Source organism: Dermacentor albipictus, chromosome 1 (assembly GCF_038994185.2).
Source record: "Dermacentor albipictus isolate Rhodes 1998 colony chromosome 1, USDA_Dalb.pri_finalv2, whole genome shotgun sequence".
Lineage (NCBI taxonomy): Eukaryota > Metazoa > Arthropoda > Arachnida > Ixodida > Ixodidae > Dermacentor > Dermacentor albipictus.
Genome location: NC_091821.1, coordinates 159,101,384 through 159,123,095, shown reverse-complemented (window position 1 = coordinate 159,123,095; position 21,712 = coordinate 159,101,384). Strand labels below are relative to the sequence as shown.

The following is a 21,712-nucleotide window of genomic DNA, read 5'->3' as shown; positions in this document are numbered from 1 at the left end:
AGTTACAACATTCGAAGACATTCTTCGCATCTTCGACCAGCATTACAAAAAAAGCACCAATCTCCTGGTGCACCGTATTATCTTCAGCAACAGGAAGCAACAACCTGGGGAAACCTTTCAGGAGTTCGTCACCACGTTGCAAAGGCTAGCGCCTGCTTGTGTGTTCGGCGCTTGGCACAACAAGTCCCTTCGCGACTTAATCTTGCAAGCCGTCGCATCAGCAAGAATACGAGAAAGGTTACTCTACAAAGGATCGTCCCTCACGCTCAAGAAAGCCGAAAAAATCAGATGAAGCGTGAAGCAAGTTGACAAGGAACTTCCAAGTCCAACAGCTCGTCTGTCCAGCGCGTCTCAACACAATGCTAAGATGGTGTCGACAGCCATCACCTTCCTCGCCCGGACGCGCAAGATGGTGGTCACCGCCACCCTTCTCCCTTGACCCGGCAAGTTCAAGATGGCACTCAACGACATGACAGGAAGTCGCGAGCTGGTGAGGCTGGCGAACATAGCATCCAACCCGAACTCCGCGAAGCCAGTCGAGGTATCGCAGTTCATTGTTACCGATATGGTTCAACTCACCACATCGCATCCGATCCAGTCTGTCCGGCCAAGCACGTCACTTGCCGTGCGTGCGGAAAAGTGGGACACTAAGCTTCAGTTTGCCGTTCGAGGAACCGAACGCATCAACAGTCCCGTGCTCGAATGCAGCTTGTTTCCACTACCGCCGATGCAGAATCAGCCAATCAGTCTGTGCTTACAATTCAAGCACCAAATTTCCGTCCAGCAACAATTTACGCCGAAGTCCTCATTCCGAATACTACACTCAAGTTGTTCATGGATACAGGAGCTACGGTGTCGCTGATGAACAGCTCCCCGTAAAAAGAACATTTCAAGGTTTTTCCCTTAACTCCTTCGAGTCTTCGACTCAAGAATTATTCTCAGCAAGAAATTTTGCATTCAGGCCATTTCACCGTGCTTGTCAAGCGCTGCAACAAGGCTGCAGTAGTGACATTTCACATCACGAATCAAGGCACTTCTCTTCTAGGCTTAAATGCCATTCAAGCTTTGGGCATTGACATTCAAGGGTCTTTGCTCACATGTCAACAAGTGTCAGGAGTTCCAGCCAAGCCAAGTGTTCAGCTTTCGTCTCTTCCGCACAACGCTCCATCGGAGTTCGCCCATTAGTACTCCGGGCAATTGGGACTTGTAAAGGGCTTCATCCACAATGTTCGTCTTCGAGCTTCAGTGCAACCAGTCTCAGCGAAACTGCATCCTCTACCTCTGGTTCTCCGTGAGCAAGTCTCCGCCGAACTGCAACGGCTGGAATCAGCTGATATCACCGAACGAGTCTCAGCGTCCGAGTGGATTTCTCCACTCGTCGTGGTTCCAAAGAAAGACAATTCCATTCGACTTTACATCGATCTTAGAGAACCCAACAAGGCTATAGTCATCGATGCCTTTCCACTACCGAGGGCTGACGAACTGTTGCATCGACTCGCTCATGCTACTGTCTTCATTCCTACTGGTACCCATTTTCCTGCTGCATCCACTTTATGACAACTGCCTGTTTCACCCCAACGACTGGGTTCATCCCAGGCAAAAAGGTCTCCTGAACTTCCTTCCTACACTCCCTCCCAAGACAGCTCTTGAAGGCACTCAGGACGCCGACACACATTCCAGTTCTCCTGTATGAGTAACAATTCCTCTGATCCCACTCTAAAACCAGAATCAGTCCTCCGTAGGTCTACACGTCATAGAAAACCTTCAGTACAGTTTAAGGATTATGTTTACAAGTAGCTTTCTGCCTTGGTTTATTGTCTACAGAGGTTTCAACCCTCCCATGTGAATTTGGCTCTTACGCCAAAAATGTCTTTCCTTTCACGTTTTGTAAGGTAGATAGTACACAAGTTGTATCCTTCAAAAGGGAGAATTTCTGGCAGCATAGAGGTACAATGCGCACGTCTCCAAGTTACTCTGCATTTACTGCTATACTGCATGTCACTTGCAGCCTAAACAGTGGATCCTAGTGGTAGGACCATATTCAACTTTACAAAAAAAAAAAAAAAAAACCTTGTCGAGTTTGTAGTATCCTCACAGAAAGGATACCTCACATCTTTTTTACCTTACATTTCTTGCAGCGTAAACGTGCAGTACGCACATTATCACTACCGTACTGACCATCACACGAATTCGTCTTTTTATATGCCAAAAAGTCTCTTGCATATTACTTAGGTCCTGCAGTTTCATGCAGTGTAATGCGCCCTATGCACACAATCTTCAATCCACAGCAGCCACAGAGCTGTTTCAAGTCAAGCTCAGAGCGAGTGAGCCACCCATCAGTGTTGTCCAAGGGGACACACGGATGTTCGCATTGTCTGTTTCTTTGCTCAGTGAGCTCTTATCATGTATGGCGTGTGTCTGCAAGTGTGTACCTCATCATTGTACTCCCAAGATGGGTACTCTTCAAAACTGCAGTGCAATTGTGTTCATGAACGTGTGTTCATTTTCGGTGTCTTTATGTGTATGCTGCTTTCTTTCAAATTGTGGAAGCCTAGACGTCTGCTTAGAAAAAAAAAAGCCTGTGATAGGCACATGTACCTGAATTTTCTACTGTATAAAGATGTCATGACCAGCCCTTGTCTTACAGTGCTCACATGTGATCATCTCTAGTCAATTCATTTCAAGTTAAACAACATAGCATGTAGTGAGCAGCATTTCCACTGTGTTTATTTTTCCATTAGGCCAACACAAACTAAAATTTGTAGATGATACATGTCCATAACTGATACTAGTAGAAAATTCTATTCATTCTATAATGATAAATGATAACATGTCCAGAACTTACACTGGAAAATCTTCATTGTGTAATGCTTACACTTCTGTGTTCTTCTGTAACTCATGACTTGCTTTTGTTGCGAGGAAGCGAATGGCACATTTTTCACTCAAGGGAGAGGTGATGTAATATCCTGTTTTGGTTTCGAATCGTTACCTCAAGGTGCCACTCAGCGCCAATTGCTGTAAGTATACCTGCTGCATTTCCCCTCGCTGGAATAAAGTCATCCTTTGTTTGGTCCCCGACTTGAGCAGCCTGGCCCTTCTTTTGCGGCGCTTCGCACCAGGCCATTAGGCCTCATGCCACAGGTCCCGCATCCGGCCGCCCCGTCGAAGCTACTACACAAGCCAGGCGAGCTTGCAATCGCTGAGGGATGGCATAGGCCTAGCTTGCTGGCCGCCGCCAACAGCCCTTGAATTTCAATCCACAGCTGAGCAAGGGCTCCCCCGGAAAGGTTTCTTGGTTTATCTTTCACTTTACTAGCGGTACTAGTAACAAGCATCCTACGACGGCTTGCTGCCCGTTACTACATCGGCCAGCAGAGAATTTTCGTCATGGCCACACTGCCTAGGCCATTAGGCCTAATTGGCGCTGCTTCATCAAGACGCCGGCAATTAAGTTACGGTTGGGTGCCAATTGATGCAGATACATTGACAGCAGCCGCGCGACACTCGAAAATTGCCTCACAAATGAAAGTGAATACTCTGGATGCTAGCAATGTTGTTCCCGGTCATAATCTTTGCGATATAGGGAACGGCAATCTCTTGTTACCGATGCCGTTTGTAGAGCCACATCGTTTGTTTTTCTTCTTTTGCAGCTTTGAGAAGCCTGCCACAAAACTAGCGTTGGATTTACATGACGGGCACGAAAGTGTCATGACGTGGTTGCATGCATTGGCGGGGATGGCAGATAAACAAGGGGATGAAAGGGTGGGGGGGGGGACCTGACAATGAAACGGAGCGAATGGCACATGCACTTCACTGTAGGCGTCGGCAGGAACAGTCACGTGATATGCGGTCCTTTCTTCTGTAGCGCAAATTGGCCTTGCGAAAACCACCTGCCGTAAAGTTGAGATAACTGAAAAGCAACACTTCCTATGCAATAAATAAATGATTGCCACAAAACACATGTACAGCATTAAACTAACAACCCCATTGGTATTCAATACAACCATCACAAATTCATTAGTTTCAGAGGAAACAAAGCACTCGATTCTGTTCAACATAAATTATACTGATAAAAAATATTTCCCAGACCTTCATATACTACAACTGAGCTGTAATCAGTGCTGCTATACTAATTTGGTGTTCCCCTCAATAAGAGTAGACCGTGCTGTATATCTTGATTTCTATGTACTTATGTGACCAATAGCTTGCTGATGCACGTGTAATGCGAAGATGTGGGTTCAGGCCCCACCTGCGGCCAGTGTGGGTTTATTGATCAGTTGCCTTCACCCCAAAAGATCACGTATACGTGACGCCTGCGACAGAAAGGATGTTTCACATCCACCGTCAGGGCTGTGAGTGGTGGCGCTGGCTAACATTCTCAGGTTTAATTCTAGCTGATAAACATAAATACCTTAAAAAGTGGATTGGAAAATGCCGCCGCGGTAGCTCAATTCATAAGAATATGGCACGTGTAATGCGAAGACGTGGGTTCAAGGCCCACCTTCGCCCAGTTGTTTTTCATCCACATTAATTTCCACTAATCATTTCTTTAGTTCAATTAATAAGTACAAGTAATTTCCCCTATACTGTCCTTGGTGTCTTTGTTTGTTGGCTTCTTATGATATGATAGCTTGCTAGATTCTTGTTTGCAATGCTAGGAGACTTCCAAGCATAAGCAGCACCGTATTTTCTTGACCACAATTTCTAGGCATTCAATTTTATGAAATAGTTTCTGATATTCGATTGAATATTTGGCTTTTTTTTCCTGATTCGATTCGAAATCTACTATTTGGTACTTGCACACCATTACATTATATCCTTCTGAGACCTGAAGACAGCTCACGAAGATGATCTCTTTTCAAGTCAGTTCTTATTAGCAACTGGTACATTATGAATGTGAAAATCTCATTTTTTTTCTTCAAAGTTATGTCAACTGCAGCATCTCCATGCACATGGAGAAAGTAGCAGTCACCTCGTGTTAGTAGTTGTGGAAACCGCTTTTTTTTTTTGTTGTTCACAGAGAAAGATAGAGGTAAAACATCGCATGGTAGGTTGGCATGTTGACACTACATCCTGAAAATTCACGTCAACTTACGGTATTTGGAACGCACCTCTTGAGAGCTTTTCATTGTTTCTGACAACAGTGGTGAAGATTAAAATAGTGTCTATCTCTCTGTAGCTGACTACAATATCACTAAACCACTTCCATGCAGTTTGGCATGAACATCCCAGATAAATATTATATTTACTTGTGTAAGGCACAGGCTTTTTTTTTTTTAGGATTTCTTTCTGGGTAGGCTTATAGCTAGGAGGCAGGCTTATAGGTACTCAATGGACCCTCGACTATATTCAGGCTGTAATACAAACTAACACAACTCCTGGCAGTTGACTATGAACACATTTATAGTGGCTGATCGATTTTTTTGGAGACAGACAATGTCGCAAAATTGACCGAATAATTGGACAGTTAAAAAAAAAAAACTGCAACAGTAAAACTGATTTTGCTGTTCTTCAGAATAGCAGCACAGAAGAAAGAAAATTTGTTTACAAGCTTTTGGTCAGTGTTGTGCTTCATTAAAGGTTACTTGAAATTTCATGATGGCCAAGGTCACCAATGCGTTTGACATTTTTCCATTGCACAGCCCGATGTGCATCACGTGTCATCGTGAAGTGCGGATACTGTACAGATGGTCTGATCTCCGTGACACTGTCAGTTTAGGCTGTCTTAGTTTGTAACTTTGTTAGCTTTATGCCCACGTGTGAGCTTATGCTGTTCCGTCCATAAGTGCACACACAAACATAGTGGCATTTGAAGAAGTTTCAAGCTGATCATTCGCGGACCCAGGCTCTGCTTCTCGCATATGGCCATCAGCCTATACCATGCACGTTATGTTACACACAATTGCAGATTTAGTCTACTGGTACAAATATTGCAAGGGAAAGCCTCCTGGTGGGTGCAGCGGTTTGCTGCACCTGCTCACTCAGCCTAATCAGTGCCACCATGCCGATTTGTCGGAGTCAGCGGCCAAGGTTGCAGCATGGCAAGTTTGGCACTGAGTGTGACATACAGCGATGAATAAAGGTGTCGTTGGCATTACAACTAATGCCATCTAGTAGCGGCTCGTGGAAATTAACCAGCACTCGGGTATGCACATGAAGCTTAGTGAAACTTTTTTTCCAAATTTTCACACTCCCAAATTGGGGGTGCAGGCCTTACACTAGGGCAATCCTTACACAAGTGAATACAGTATTTTACATACGAACTTACGAGTTGAACTTGAAAGCAAAGGCAATGTGCAATACACTGTTCGAGGGGTCTCCGGAGATATACATAGGGCTAACTATATCTTTTAGTTTGTCATTCTTAGAAAACTTTTAACTAGAATTAATGCAGCCTTTCATGCAAACTTTGTTCTTTTGCTTCACCACAGACAGAGCACAAAACAAGTTTCCCACCTAAAGTTTCCACAGTTGGCAGTTTCTTGATGATGGCCTTACGCTTTGCCATGCGCATCACTCCAAGGGCGAGGGTGACTGTGACCACAATAGGCAGACCTTCAGGGATAGCTGCCACGGCAAGGCTTCAACAAGAAAGATGAAGACACATATAAGGAAGCCCAAAGCAACAGCAGGCACAGCTGAATCCTGCTACTGTAAAACTCATTACCATAAACATTTTTACCATAAAGTGGTCACCATGAGATCAGGAGAAAACTACAGATTGAACATGGATGCACATGACTTGACTACTTCCAAAAATCAGGCAGAACTGACCAATATTTTCTCTAAATTTTTCAATGAGTGTGCAGGATGAAGTTTTGCCCAGGCATAGGGCACTCAGCTGCGATCACATGAAAATTTTTGGTGGCACAGAAGCAGTCATACTGATCTGAAAAATAGGTGGGAGCATTGTGAGTTGTTCTGAAAGAATGTACATGGACATGCAGTGAAGCACACTTAGAAGGAACGTTGACAGTGACGTTTGTGGGGTTCTCCTCCCGTGCTCTTGGGACAAAGAAATGACAACACAGTAGTGCAAACAATTACAAGGGAATTTATTGCACCTTCCATAGATCGATGCCTGCTAGCCGAGTTGCTATCGCCAAAACATGTCGACGGGCGCGCAACAAATCTAGGAAGTCCGACTCACCACGACCGGATAGCGAGCAAACATGTTTGCCTTATGCTGGATCCCAATGTCTGGTCGTTCGCGCGTACGGTCACGCAAACGGTGGAGCATTCGCACGAGGCCTCACGAGACGGTCTCGCAGACCATGGATCGGCGCACGCGCGGAACGTCCGAGCCGCTTGACGACCTCAAACCAAAGAGGAAGAAGAGCCTTCTCCTTTACGCGCCCAAGTAACCCTGCCGTGAGGCGGCGTTAGCAGCGCAACACTCGCCCCATCTCTCATACTGCGCTTCAACCCCACCAACTGCTGCGGGTCCCAGGCCACGCGGCGAAGCTGGATCACAGGAGACGAGAGCCATGCAGGAAAACAACATATTAGGGGACACGTGAGAGTCGCGCTTCCCCACATCCCCCCTACCTTAAATCACTACATATTCCAGCGAAACATGTCACATGGTCTAACATCAACACATGATTCGCAAATAAGGTAGTACATGCAACAGTAGCAGCGCCGAGGAAATGTCCACACGCTGTCCATAACATGCGAGCCGACAATGTCCTTGGGTACACCAGTGGCGTCCACTGGTCAGAGCAGCCGCTCTGCAGACTCGACAGCACGATTCCAGGCCGGGACTCCGGAACGCTGAAGTCGCTGCGCCGAACTGGCCACAGCATCAACCAGGGGTGACTCCAATCACGCTGCGTAAACTCAACACATTCGGCAAACACTAAAGTAGTGCAAGAGAGAGGAATTCTGCATGCGCATCAGCCACGCGGTACGATGTTCAACTCGGCTAGCAAAAGATCGGGCAGCTACTCAGATGCTAAGTTCACGTGAACGAAGCTCACTTTCTTGAGTTGAACAAGTAATCTCAATTCGTGCGAGGCTAACTAGAATGAGGGAAGCAAAGTGCAACACCTCAACGCCATGGTCCACCAGGTTGTATCCCTCCACGTGCGCCAGGCAGCTTCGTAAAGCCTTATGCCTAAAGCGTCGCTACCCTGACAAGAACCGGCATCCAAAAAAAACAACACCCAAAATGGCCGCAAAACAGGCAGCCGCGAGGAAACATCAGCTTTGTTAGGTGGTCCTACCCCACTCGGTACACACAGCATCCGAGTTGACAGCGCCCACCGTCCCAGATGGTGCCGGAGCGCCCGGTGCCAGGCTGCAATACCAGTCAGCCCATAGCGGCACCCGTGGCCCGCGGCCACCCGGCTCCCAGAGCCACAACTTCATTAGAGTCAAAGAAATAGAAGAAGCTATTTACATAAGAAATTCGGACCACCCACGAGGCTTCCGTACTCACTCGCTTCAGGCTTGCCAATGCTCTGCGGGCGTTAAGCCTTGCTCTCCCAGGATACAGACCACGTGGCTCTCGTACTGACGAATGTCATTAAAAAAAAAAAAAACACTTGCGAAAAGGCTTAGCATGTTGAAAAGCTCAAACACACAACAGCCACTGTCGCCTCGCTCAAGAAAGCACGCTGCCGACGCTAGCGGTTAAAATCCACTCTAGCCCTATGCTTCGGTTCAAAGGTCTCGACCGAAGCAAAACTGTTAAAACTATCGTCCGATGCCCCAAGAGCCCTACGTTGGGCAGCCAGATGTGGGATTCTCACACCCGTGCTCATGGGACAAAGGAACAACAACACAGTAGTGCAAACAATCACAAGGACATTTATTGCACCTTTCATAGATCAATGCCTGCTAGCCGAGTTGCTATCCACAAAACGTGCCGATGGGCGCATGACAAATCGCGGAAGTCCGACTCACCGCGGCACGATAGCGAGCGAATATGTTCGCCCCATGCTGGATCCCAACGCCTGGTCATTCGCGCGTACAGTCATGCGAACGGTGGCACATTCGCATGAGGCTCACGAGACGGTCTTGCAGAAGCATGGATCGGGGCACACGCGGAACGACCGCCGCACTTGCCGACCTACCGCCAAAGAGGAAGAGCCTTTTCCTTTACGTGCCCAAGTAACCCCGCCGTGAGGCGGCGTTAGCAGCGCAACACTCGCGCCATCTCTCGTACTGTGCTTCGACCACATTGACCACCGCGGGCCCCAGGTCACGCGACAAAGCCGAATTACGGAAGCCATGCAAAAAAACAACATATCAGGGGACGCGTGAGAGTCGCGCATCCCCACACGTTGGCTCCCCCTTCCTTCATAGCAGTCTAGTGATGCTAAACATGCATTGTGCAATAGCTGTGCATATTGCTAAAGAGTCTTATTCCAGTACAAATTTCATGTTAGATAGATGAAACGTGCATGGCACCATTACCTTGCACAGTGATAAACACTCCTATCCCAACATAAATGTCCATTACACGTAATGTGGATAAAAAAGCAGGTGCACATCTTGACATTACATTACAACCTTGACATTAAAAACACACTAAAAGCAGGGCGGTTGTTAGAAGCTCTACACTTTTAGCTGGTAATATGAATGAGAAAACTGTTGGATTTTTGTGCTCTGACCTAAAAGGAATGGACGCTAACCCCTATATACCTTCCTAACGAGAGCTCCCAGAGCGTCACCATAATGCCTTCTGGACTGTAAAGCTGCGGAACACCCCATTTAAAAGCACTGCAGAGTCAGCAGTATGCGAGCTTTGAACATGCACACAACAGTTTACATGCAGGGTGCTCTCTGTCCCGAAGTAATGGTTTATACTGCAGTCTAACAAAGAGCTTGATTTCTCATAAGGTGGTGGAAAAGTTGCTAAGAATGATGCCTTCTATGTGAGCTGGAAATCCCGAGATGTCTGCTCAGTACCTATAATCTGAGTGCAGTCTCCTGATTTCACGTCATCACCAAAAGGCAGGTAATTGCCATAAAGAAAGATGAAATGCCAGAAAGAAAATTACTGCTGAGGCAGAAATTTTAGTGCATGGATTTTTGTGAATTACTGACTGAGAATTACAAGTACTGTTGCAGTTTATGTCCTGGTAAGTTGCTGTTTACTGTGCAAGAGTTCAACTATGGCATGATAAAAATTCGGCAGAGACACTTAAGACTGCTTACAAGTGAGAATGTGAAAGCATTATAGTCTCTATGATGAAATGCCTTTTTCCACGTGTTCCTTGTCCACGCAAGCTTTCACCTGTATTCTAACTGCGCCTCAGTTAGGCCAAATAAAAATGCGCGCGCTTTCCCGTGTGCAATGATGCACACACTAGTCACACCTTCAGTCAACCAGAACTGTAGAGCCACCATGGCGTTAGGGAAGTGTACGCACCCTAGAGGCTTGGGTTCGATTGGCACCCAGACCAAAATTTACCAAATTTTCTTTTCAAAGGCATTAATTTACTTTGTTTACAGAAACCTGCCTGACAAATTTGATGTCAATCCGAGCATTTTTTATGTGTCCTTGCTCTTTGCAGCATCGGGCATTTTTGGTACCTTTCGGTCACGCCGACGAATTTTCACGTAATGGGGCATATAATGCTTTCACATTAATAACTATGCACAGTGTCAAAACCTTACTTCATGCTCAGGTGACCATTATGGTACACACTGGAATCAACAAAATAGCAAGTGCAACTTCCAACTGACCTGACACCAATGTTGAACATTTCAAGCAGGGGCCTGCCCTGGATCCAGCCCAGAAGCATGATGAGACCGATAATACCAAATGAATATAATGACAGCTGTTTGCCTAAGCTGTCCATACTCCTTTGTAGTGGTGTTTTCGGTGCCTGACAACAAAAATAATAAATCAGATGCAGTCTACATAAAGCACAATGCCTGTAATGCCTGTAATGCTAATATGAAAATATAGTGCCATATTTATCTGAATCTAGGCCAGCCTCAATTCCAGGCAGACTCCCGAAATTTGGAAGGTTAGGAAAAGAAAAGGGGGAGGGGGAAGAAAAAAAAAACTTCACTTGAATGTAAGCCAAATGAAAAAAGGGCATTTGACTGCAAGAAGAATCACAATGTTGCACCTTTGGAATGCTCACATTATCAGACTGGCCAAAATTTCACCCCTTGTTGCCGTGACCCAGTTCACTACCAGGCCAAGTGAAGTAGACATGGCAAAGGCATGTCGAAGTAGACAGGCATCTAACGGTCTCCTGAGTGATGCCTCAAGCATTTACGATTGCTTTCGCATCTGCCTGCTTCATCTCCATCGTTACAGACATTACCACTGCTCTTCACACCCTGACAAAATCAGCAACATCTTTTTCTACCTCATCGTATCGACCTTTCAACAGATGGCAGTGCCTGGCAGTTACAGCCACACCGTGTCCTTGAATCTAAGCTAACCCCCAATCTTTGGTCATTCATTTTTTTTAACTATTAGCTTACATTCAAGTAAATATAGTAAAATGATGTCAAAGGAAATAATTTTTTTAAGTAGCCATCAATAAACAAATTAAAAATTTATCAATGCTAGAAAGAATACAGTAAAACCTCGTTAATTCAGATTTCATGGGACCAAGAATAATGTTCGAATTAACCGAATGTTGAATTATTAAGGCATCAGGAAAACAATAATGAAATGCTTTACGTCAACACCCTTTTATTTACTGAGCAAATCCTGTTTCTATTTGGCACAAAAGCAACGCGGAAGCTGCACTTCTTGTCACTGTGACTGATTGGCTCTCACAGCAGCGAAGGCCACGCAACTTCCTTCACAGCACGGCCGCGGCGTGCGCCTTCATTTGAGACATGCTTTTCACTACCGTGCGCACATCCCAATTTTTTTTTTTTCCGCTAGTGAGCTGGATACGAACTGATAGTCCGTTCATTGCGATATAGCCGGTACACTTAATCCTCGACAGTTTTGCACCGAGTCAACACGAAATGACCGTTTGCTAACGACTGTGGACAAAACCACGATCGCTATTGATGTGATCATGGATGGCGACTATGCAGTTATGAAGGCATACAGCTGACACACCCACTGAGTCAAAACGAAACTGCTGTTCTCTGCAACCGCTGCGGGCGAAAGCGCAGCCACTATTGACGCAATCTTGGACGGCGATCTTGCAATTCTAAACGTACACGGGCCGACGCATGCACTGATTCAAGATGGCAATAGGCGCAAAGAGGCACGAAGCGTTCCGGCATTGCTGGCATTCCTGTAGGATTTCCGCTGGTGACTATGGTGAAGCAGACTCCACCACTTCATTTCTGTTGGACGCTAGTGCCATTCTTGTTCTTTTGCGTCACACCTTTGCAGCACTCCGGGCTCGCCGAGGTCCAAGTTGTCAGAATCAACCGATGTGCAGCCAAATACAACTTAATTAAGAAGAGTTTGATTGTATTAAATAATGCATATGCCTGACTTGATACCAGAGGATGAGTTCGAATTAGTCAATTTTTCCTAATTAACGAGGGTCGTATTAACAAGGTTTTACTGTATAGTGTGTCATTGAAAAAATCTTAAACCATGCACCATTTGAGTGGAGTCAGTACTCATAATTTCAATTGGTAACATATTGTTACGTGCGAAACGCTTGCTTAAGAATACAAGGCAGATCAATCGAGTCGGTTGGAGTTTTTTGGGACTGTTACAGAGGCAGCCAGCTGAACGTCATCTTCCTTCTCTACTCTCCATCTTTATAGTCATTCGTGCTCTTTCTGCCCTCTGTTACGAGAGCTAGTGATATTTCTCCGTTGGCAGACGAAGCCCGCACGCCAAGTCAGTCAGTTGCTCATAGTTTGTAAGGATTCAGGGGGACAACGTGCATGACATTGGCTTTTGCCGAGTGTTGTCCACTGTTTGTGAGGTGTGCAATTCAATACAGTGCAGACCAGATATAATGTAAGCGCTTTTAGCACGGGACCGGTTATACCGTGTTTTTTTTTTACCACCAATATATATCCCAGATAACTCAATGTATAGGCGGACCGTTTATTGCGTAGGTGCGTGAAGCAGAATACCGCTTATAGCGCAGTTCCCTTAAGCGCATGACCATGAAATCGGTGCACGGAGCACGGCCTTTTCTTGGAGGCGTTGAGCATGGCCCGCACAGCCGCACGGTTGCCGGGCGTGTAAACGCGGTGAAGGGGGAGCGTGGGCGCGCGCGTGGAGATCAGCTGCGAAAATTGAAACAAAAAGGAGAAGAAGGGCGGGAGAGGCAGGTGGGCGAGTGATTTCGTCACTATAGCAGCGTCCAATCAGGGGGCGTGATGCGCGGAGTGCGGGGTAGAAGAGATAGCAGCGACAACGCACTCATTCTTTTTTTCTTCAATTTCTTTGTTGCATTTGGTGTGTGCACGTCGTGACCTCGTCGTGTCGTAGCTGTCCTCTGTGCATGTGTGTTGTTGGGCTTTTGTCACCATGGCGTCGGTGGCGTCTTCAAGCGGTGTGAGAAAGAGGCATGCCTTATCGCTGGAGAAGGAATGCGTTATAAGTGACATAGAAAATGGGCTGAAGAAGGTGTCAGTGGCGGCCAAATACAGCGTTTCCAACACAGCCGTGTCAACTATATACAAGAACAACGACAAATTGCGGCAGCAACTGCAGCAAGATTCGTCTTCCCTGTCACTGAAGAGAATACGCACGTCGAAGTACGAAGACGTGGACGCAGCGCTCTTCAGATGGTTCCGTGAAGTTAGGATTCAGAGCATACCAGTGAGTGGCCCCATGCTCCAACAAAAAGCGAAGTCCCATGGTGCTCTTTTAGGCCACGACGACTTCAAGCCACTTAATGAATGGATTCAGCGATTCAAGGATCGCCATGGCATCAGCTGCAAAGTGATGTGTGGTGAAAGCGGTGATGTCAACGACGAGTTCATCAAAGTCTGGCTTCGCTTAAATTTGGAAACCATGCTGTCCATGTATACGGACAGAGACGTATACAATGCCGACGAAGCTGGCGTATTTTATAACCTTCTGCCCAACCGCACTCTTGCGCTGAGAGGCGAAGCCTGCTCTTGCCGCAAGGCCTCAAAAGAGCATACAAATGTGTTCTGCGCTAACATGGATGGAAGCGACAAGCGCCATCTGTATGTAATTGAAAAATAGGCAAGGCCACGTTGCTTTAAAAAGCGAAGAAGGAATGAAGAGAATGCCTGCCAGTGACATACAAATCCAGCAAGAAGGCTTGGATGACGCAAGACATGTTTACAAACTGGCTTTGCAAGTTTGATGAAGACATGGTGGCAGAGAAGCGATAGATCGTGCTCATTCTCGACAATTGCACAGCCCACATCAAGCCAAAGCTGTCTGCATTCAAGTTTAAAGTTTCTGCCTCCCAACATGACTGCAAAATGTCAGCTGCTCGACCAGGGTGTCATCGCAACTGTAAGGGCACTTTACAAAAAACGCATCAGCGAAAGATTTTTGCTGCGCATGCAGCAGCAGCCTCTTAAAAGTGAATTTAAGGGGTGCGATTGATATGGTTGCCGCTTCGTGGTGGCAGGCAAAAGCCACTACAATAAGCAAGCGCTTCAACAAAGCAGGCTTTGTGCGCAATGCAGAGGCTCTTGATGCCAATGAGCCGAGCGACAATGTTGCCGATGAGACAGTCAACACCGACGGTGTGTGGTCCGGCCTCGTTGAAAGCAAGTTCGTTTCCGCCACAGACACCTTCCAAGAATATGTCGGTGCCGGCGAGTCGGAGCTTCCTGTCTGTGAGGAAGCGTGCACGGATGATGCAATCATCGCGGCGGTAACGGAGAGCTTGCAATCGAAGACGAGTCGGACGACGATGTCTACTCGACACCAGACCCAGATGTCCCGCGCAAAGAAGCTTTGGAATACCTCAGCAAAGTGAAGATGTACTGCGCAAAGAACAGTTTGAGTAAGAAAGCGCTTCAGTGCTTAAGCCTTGTAGAGGACAAAATTGTTCAAAGCGCTGTTAAAAAAAATCTCCAGATGAAAATACCAGCATTCATCCGCTGATGTCGCACTTGTCAGGAGAACTTGGTTTCTGTGCTGTGATGCGATTGTGTTGCATCTGTGAGTGAGTGAAATATGTAATAAATTGTGTTTGAAAGGTGGGTGGTCCGTTTGGCATAGGCAAAAGCCGAAAAAAAGCATGCTTTGGTAATAACCGCTTATAGCGCAGATTTTTACAACTCCTGCAACTTACATTATAAGCAGTCTACAATGTAGTTTACCTCGTTGAGGCATTAAGTATAACATAGGGCCCAACATAGTGGGCAGGCACGTACCCAGGATTTTTTTTTTTTTTGGAGGGGGGGGGGGCAATCTAAGGTAACTTTTATATGCAAATGAGGGGGGGTACCTTTACTAGTACAAATGTAAATAACGCCCGTCGTTTGCCATAAAGACCCGTAAACCCGCAAAAGAGAAATTAAATAAGGTGTATCTCACAGGTAGTACACTTGTGAGATGCACCTCTTTTTACTTAGCAAACAAGGAACGACATCGAATGGGCTCGTGCAGGAAAGAAGCACAGGAAGAATACTGCCAAGAACAAGTAAACAAAGGAAAGTGCAAAATAAAGATTTCTATCATCATCATCAGCCTATTTTATGTCCACTGCAGGCCAAAGGCCTCTCTTTATAAATGCATCTCATAAATGAATCTCATAAATGAATCTCAATAAACATTTTATTAAAAAGCAAAGCACAATTGCACGAAAGACTGCAGCTGTGACCGGCAGAGAAGCTTATAAGCAAACACCTGCCGATGAGATCTCTTGATAAAGCTATTTATTAAAGTAACAAATTCCGAACTATGGCCCTATATCTAGCTGCACAAGAATCTGCACTTGCAGGCCTCATAGCTTTGGCTGTGTGAGGAACTACTGAAATAAAGTATATGTATGTTACTTAACTCTTTCCGTACCATGTCCATTGAGCATCGTTAGCTCACTAATGGTGGTTTGAAATGCCGGTTTCAAGACTTTCCGAGCCGCCCACAGAGACACTGCACTATCGGACATGAAGGAGGAGAACTATTCTTTTGTTTTCTAAGCAGTTTGCTTTTTCCCCACAAGGCGTAAATTTTTTAATGCGCTCCAAAGTTTTGTGGTCGTCAAAGTAGAAAGCAAAAATGGCCGCCTCGGGGAGCAACGTGCGCGCTTTGAAAGATCATAGATCTCGTGATTCTGCTGCATTTGCGGCTCATTTTATTGGTGGATCGGACAGCAGCGAGTTTGAGGATGCTGTCTTTTTATTGAACTTTGACTCTGAGAGCGACGACAGCGCAAGCCAGCCCGGAATATCGGCTGCAGTCCGGCACACCAAACTGTAGTGCTTCGCACTTAAATTTTTCTAGCGGAAAACCTATTGAATGAAAAATTTTAATTTTGGGGGGGGATATAGTGCCTGTTGGAAAGCAATACATTTTGTATATTTCATAATTATAGTTCTATTTTTTTAGTAGATACAAGCGTGTCTTTACAAACTTTGTTGCAATTTTATCCCACAATCTCGATTTTGGCAATTTATATCTCTTTTATGACATGTCGTTAATAAAGCTTTTATGTGTGAAAAGTGCACTCATTCATTCTTTTTGTTTATGTATTACATAAAATATTGAGTGCGGAAGTTCCTTCAGAAAAAAATATCTGGCGTAACCTGCAAAAACCACCTATTTTCTCCACGGTACGGAAAGAGTTAGAAAGGAAATTATTGTCTATGCATAAAGCACAGCCACTATATGTGCTTTGTCTGTTCCCTTGTTTGCTGCCAAGTAGAGTTTGTAGGTCTCGCCCAAATCCACTGGCAAATTTATGTTTGCAACATGACCATCATGCAAATGCACATGGATGAAGTCCACAAGGTGGGAACAGCTTTCTGAAAGATAAAGGTGGCTTTACTTTCATTAACATGAAGGTTCACTTCCTGCCTCCCACCATCATATCTTAAAATAGAGTTGACAGTCATTAAGTTTGAGCTACTTCTCCGGCGGTATAGTGCAGTCAGGTTAGGCCACCTTTTTCTTTACAATTACTTGGCTATTTTGAGAAAACAAGGCTTGACTCATAAGAGTGAATCTCTGTGTGAATAAAATTAGGTCTGAAAAACTATTATAAAATTATGGAGCACAATTCTGTAAAGTGCAAAGCAAGCTAAATTCACTAGCATAACTTTGCGTCTCACCTCTTCAGCTTGCATCATCTTGAATATGTCTCCAAACTCAGATTTTTCTCCAGTGTTTATTACAATCCCCTGAAAGGTTGTAATAAAAAAAGAAAAGTATTTAGGCATTGTACAGGGTACTTCAGCTAACTTTGGCCAAGGCTTCTACAAAAATGTGGCTGACGCAGTAGTGTTCACTGCTCTCTTCAGCAACTCATATTTTTTATGATGAAACTGACAAACAGAAAGATCTTATTTTTAGCTAACTTTCAAATGATTTATTTCAGCACAAAGCATTTAATGAAGAAGCTGTAGAATGTATTGAGAAAGATCAGATTAATTCGTTTCCATGAATGGCTGTTGGGGATTTGACTTTTCATAGCTCCAAGAAAAGAGCATGAGATCGAAAAAAGTACCATGTGACTAAGTGCTTGCACACAGCAACTTTATTACCCTCAAGCATGCTACTAATGAATCACCGTTATTGCATACAGCATGGCGGGTGAATATGCCATTAGTGACAGCAATGGATCGAAGAGCATGTTGTTGGTCAATAGTTTTATCAATAGCGTGAAGATCGCCACCCTTTAATCTGCAACTAGACAGTGGCACATCTCACACTAATGCTATATTTTGGGGTGTGGAATGAAGTTTATGGAAGTTGTTGTGTTGCCAGCAGCACTGTCTCCTTGTCTCTCTCAGCAGTCACCTTTGGGCCTAGCTCTGCTAGACCTAAACAATATAATTGAGATAACTTGCCTGATAAAGTGATGCAGCCATGCCAGGTGACTTAGAAGCGTTTGGGTGCGAGCTAATTGGTACGGGTCATTAATTTTAAACAGCACCAAAAAACACATGGACAAGAAAGAGCACAGGACCAGGAAGAGTGCTGGTCCTGTGCTCTTCCTAGTTCATGTGTTTTTTGACACTGTTTAACATGAATGCCAGCTGAGATTGTGATTAAACGTGCACAGAAACTTATTGACTATGCCAGTGTTTTTGCCACTGACAGAATACACAAGTGCAAGCAGGATGCAACAATGGCGGTCATGCATCCACATAATAGTGGAAGTTGTTTTAAAAATTACTGTGATCGCTTACAGCTTATTGATAGATTCAATGTGCGTGTAACACAGATTGTTAATTCAGAACTAGCTTGAGGATGTGCTTATGTCACTGCATACAAGTGCTTAGTAATATGGCACATTTTCAGATATTGTGCTCTTTCTTTGGAGCTAGGAAAAATTTTACCCACAAGTATTTTTGCAGAAACACTTTGATTGCATCTTTCTCAATATGCTATGCAACTTTTTTCATGAGCATCATGCCTTAGATGCTTTAAATGTTAGGTAATTTATCAAGTGACATGAAGAACACAAGGCCAAAGTGAAACCACAGGCCCCCCAAAAATATCACTGCCTGGCCACTTGGATGGAAAACCCAAGCAGTTCTAACATGACAGAAAATCATAGGAGTACGGAAAAAGAAAAAGAGGCAATGCTAACCCTGCCATTGCCATAACGAACAAGTGTGCCCATAAAAGCCAGGTTAAGCTTCGAGGCAATGCCATTGCCTGCTTTCTCCAGCGGTGCAGTCACCTTGGCAGCTGGTTCAGTTTCACCTGTGAAACTGCTCTCATCAATCATTAGGTCGACAGCCTGCACAGAATTGCAACAAAGCACTTAAATTACGGTTCTGTTATGCCATCTCAGAGATAATTGAAACAAACTGTCACATGTAGCTTGCCGGGCATGTAACTCGGGCACAGATTTCACTATTTGCAAAGCTTACAAGAATTCCCTCAAATTCATGCAGAAGATCAGATGTGCTTTACTAAGGCTCTCCAAAGCTTCACATACGCAAAATATCACAAGATAGAGCATCAAAATATAAATGAAACTGAAGTTACGCAGCCTTGCACGCAAAGCACCTGCATAGTGGAGCAAATATTTTGCATAACAAATGCAACATTAAGATAGACGGTTTCTATATTAATATACTGAAGCAGTCCGGCTCAAGTTGTCAACAATGTGTGGATTTAAATGGCAGCAGGTGCCTGCAACTAAGGAACCATTTCATTGTGTTGCAAAATGGCTCTCTTGTCACTGAAGAAAGTAAACATTATTAAATTGAAAGAAAGAAAAACGCAATGTGCCCTATTATTTTATCCTCTTTCTTACCTCAGTACGTTTCCTTTGACGAGAACATTCGCTCTTATGAAACTACGATAACTCATATTCACATATCTGGTGTTTGCCACATGCTCACTGCATGTACCACCAAAAAGGTCAAGAAAACAATAGTGCCTGAACACAAGAAATATTACCAACAATATTCTGTTCTATTACTCCAATTCTCACACTTACACATTACTCACAAATTACAATTCCCACACATTACTCACACTGAATAGTCTGATGTCAGCTGGCACACGATCTCCAACATTAAGAATAACAATATCACCAGGCACGAGATTCTTTGCAAGAAATGTTTCTGCTTGGCCACCTCTTAGGCTGCAAAAGTAGAAAGAATATATATTGCACTATTCACTTAAAACAAACTATAAAAGTTGCAAGTATTAGTACTTGTTACAAATACTATATCTACTACGTGTTCATATCATGAGAAGCCAACAAAGACACCAAGGAATACATAGGGGAAATTACTTGTACTTACTTATTGAATTTAAAAAAAAAATTTAATTATGGGGTCTTACGTGACAAAACCACTTTCAGATTATGAGGCACGCCGTAGTGGAGGACTCCGGAAATTTCAACCATCTGGGGTTCTTTAATGTGCACTTAAATCTAAGTACACAGGTGCTTTTGCTTTTCGCATTTCGCCCCCATCGAAATGCGGCCGCCGTGGCCGGGATTCGATCCCGCGACCTCGTGCTCAGCAGCCCAACACCATAGCCACTGAGCAACCACGGCCGGTACTAATTGGATTAAAGAAAATGATATATTAATGGAAATGAAAGTGGATTAAAAAAACAACTTGCCCCAGGTGGGAAATGCTCCCACTTCTTCGCATTATGCAGGTGATGCAAAGCCGTGGGATCAAGAGCATCGCAGGCGTAATGCGAAGATGTGGGATCGTTCCCTACCTGCAACAAGTTGTTTTTGCATTCACTTTCATTGCCACTAATTTATCATTTCTTCAATTCAATTAGTAAGTACAAGTAATTTACCCTATGTTGTCATTGGTGTCTTTGTTTGTTGGCTTCTCATGATATGATTAATAAAAATCAGGCCCCTTGGTTAATCCCTTTTCTTCACCTTTACCTACCACGTGTTGTTTTGTTTAAAGTTTTAGAGATCAACACTAAATCAGTTTAGATTGGTATGTTTTAAAAACCCCACTTCCATTCATTTGGTGGAACAAGGTTACTACAGATGGAAGACGTTATAATGAAGTCACATCCAACATGAAAATACCTTCATCATATCCAATATTCGTTGCAAGCATACATGCTGATATCAGGGCAAAGAAATCCACGATGAGGTCTATGTGAAATAAACGTAAGTGTAATGCCTCTGACGGGTCAGCAAAATGTCTCTGGCAGGTTTTGGTGGGCTGTTGGCCCACGAAAACCATGCCAATAAGCGGCCCGGAAAAAATAAATTGCATGCGCTCTGCACCGTCACTAATATTCAACTGTAAAATCAGCATGATCTCACGGGACTTGCATGTTGGCTTTCTAGCAGGCTGTGGACCGTGAAGCTGCTGACAAATTATCAAGACAATGACACTTAAAGACAACAGACCATAAAGAAATATGGGTTAGTACATTTACAAGGCGTTCGAATGTACTGTTGTAGTACACGATCCAGATGCTGCAATGTAATTTTCGCTTTCTCATGCTTTCTATTCAACAAGAATTGCCACTGAATTTTCTCCTGTAAATAATAAATAATGAATATTGCATCAGATGGTTATATTAGCTAATTACCTAATTAGAATACTGATTAGCAGTGAACAACACACCAGTATTATCAGCATAGGTTTCATTATATTTAAGAGAAGGCCAATGTTAGTTGGGACACTATGTATTTGCACGTTAAAATCTAAGCATGTTTAGGTATACCCACAAAAATGTTCCTGTTCACCCCCTTTCAGTTACCACAGAATTTGCTTCTTTAATAAACAGAACAAATAATGGGCTACACTGAGGTGAATCATCCTGTATTAAAGTCAGCACTTCTTAATGTAAGAATAGTACCTAAAATTACTAAAAATTGACCCTCTTTGCCACAGTAGGGAACATTATAATACACTCCACTGTCAGCTGTAAGAAAGACATACATATGTATTAAATATGAACTCACCAATGGCATGTTGGGGGTACTAATTTATTCAACTCTTCGAGCGATTTTTCTGAACGATATTCCTGCATTGGAAAATAATAAGACAGATATACGCAATATGCTGAACCCCACTGAGAAAAATATCCATTCTTTATTTTTATTACTACAAGACTTCTAAGTTCTCTGACAAAGGTTGAAGCAAATAAACAAGCAAAAGAACACTCGTAATGCTCAAAAAAACTATGCAAAAAAAATAG

The 21,712-nt window shown here is 44.1% G+C and overlaps 1 protein-coding gene across 5 annotated transcripts in view; it reads right to left on the bottom strand.

Moving 5' to 3' along the window:
• SPoCk (secretory pathway calcium atpase) overlaps positions 1–21,712 on the bottom strand; it is a 117,851-nt gene that overhangs the window by 83,988 nt on the left and 12,151 nt on the right. For all 5 annotated transcript variants that reach the window (XM_065442991.2, XM_065442999.2, XM_065442996.2 and 2 more), the window contains exons 5-10: positions 21,477–21,538; positions 19,553–19,661; positions 18,654–18,806; positions 17,170–17,238; positions 10,696–10,838; positions 6,457–6,581 (exon numbers count right to left, since the gene is read on the bottom strand). In XM_065442991.2, coding sequence (XP_065299063.1) covers positions 6,457–6,581; positions 10,696–10,838; positions 17,170–17,238; positions 18,654–18,806; positions 19,553–19,661; positions 21,477–21,538 — 661 coding nt within the window. The remainder of the gene's footprint in view (positions 1–6,456; positions 6,582–10,695; positions 10,839–17,169; positions 17,239–18,653; positions 18,807–19,552; positions 19,662–21,476; positions 21,539–21,712) is intronic.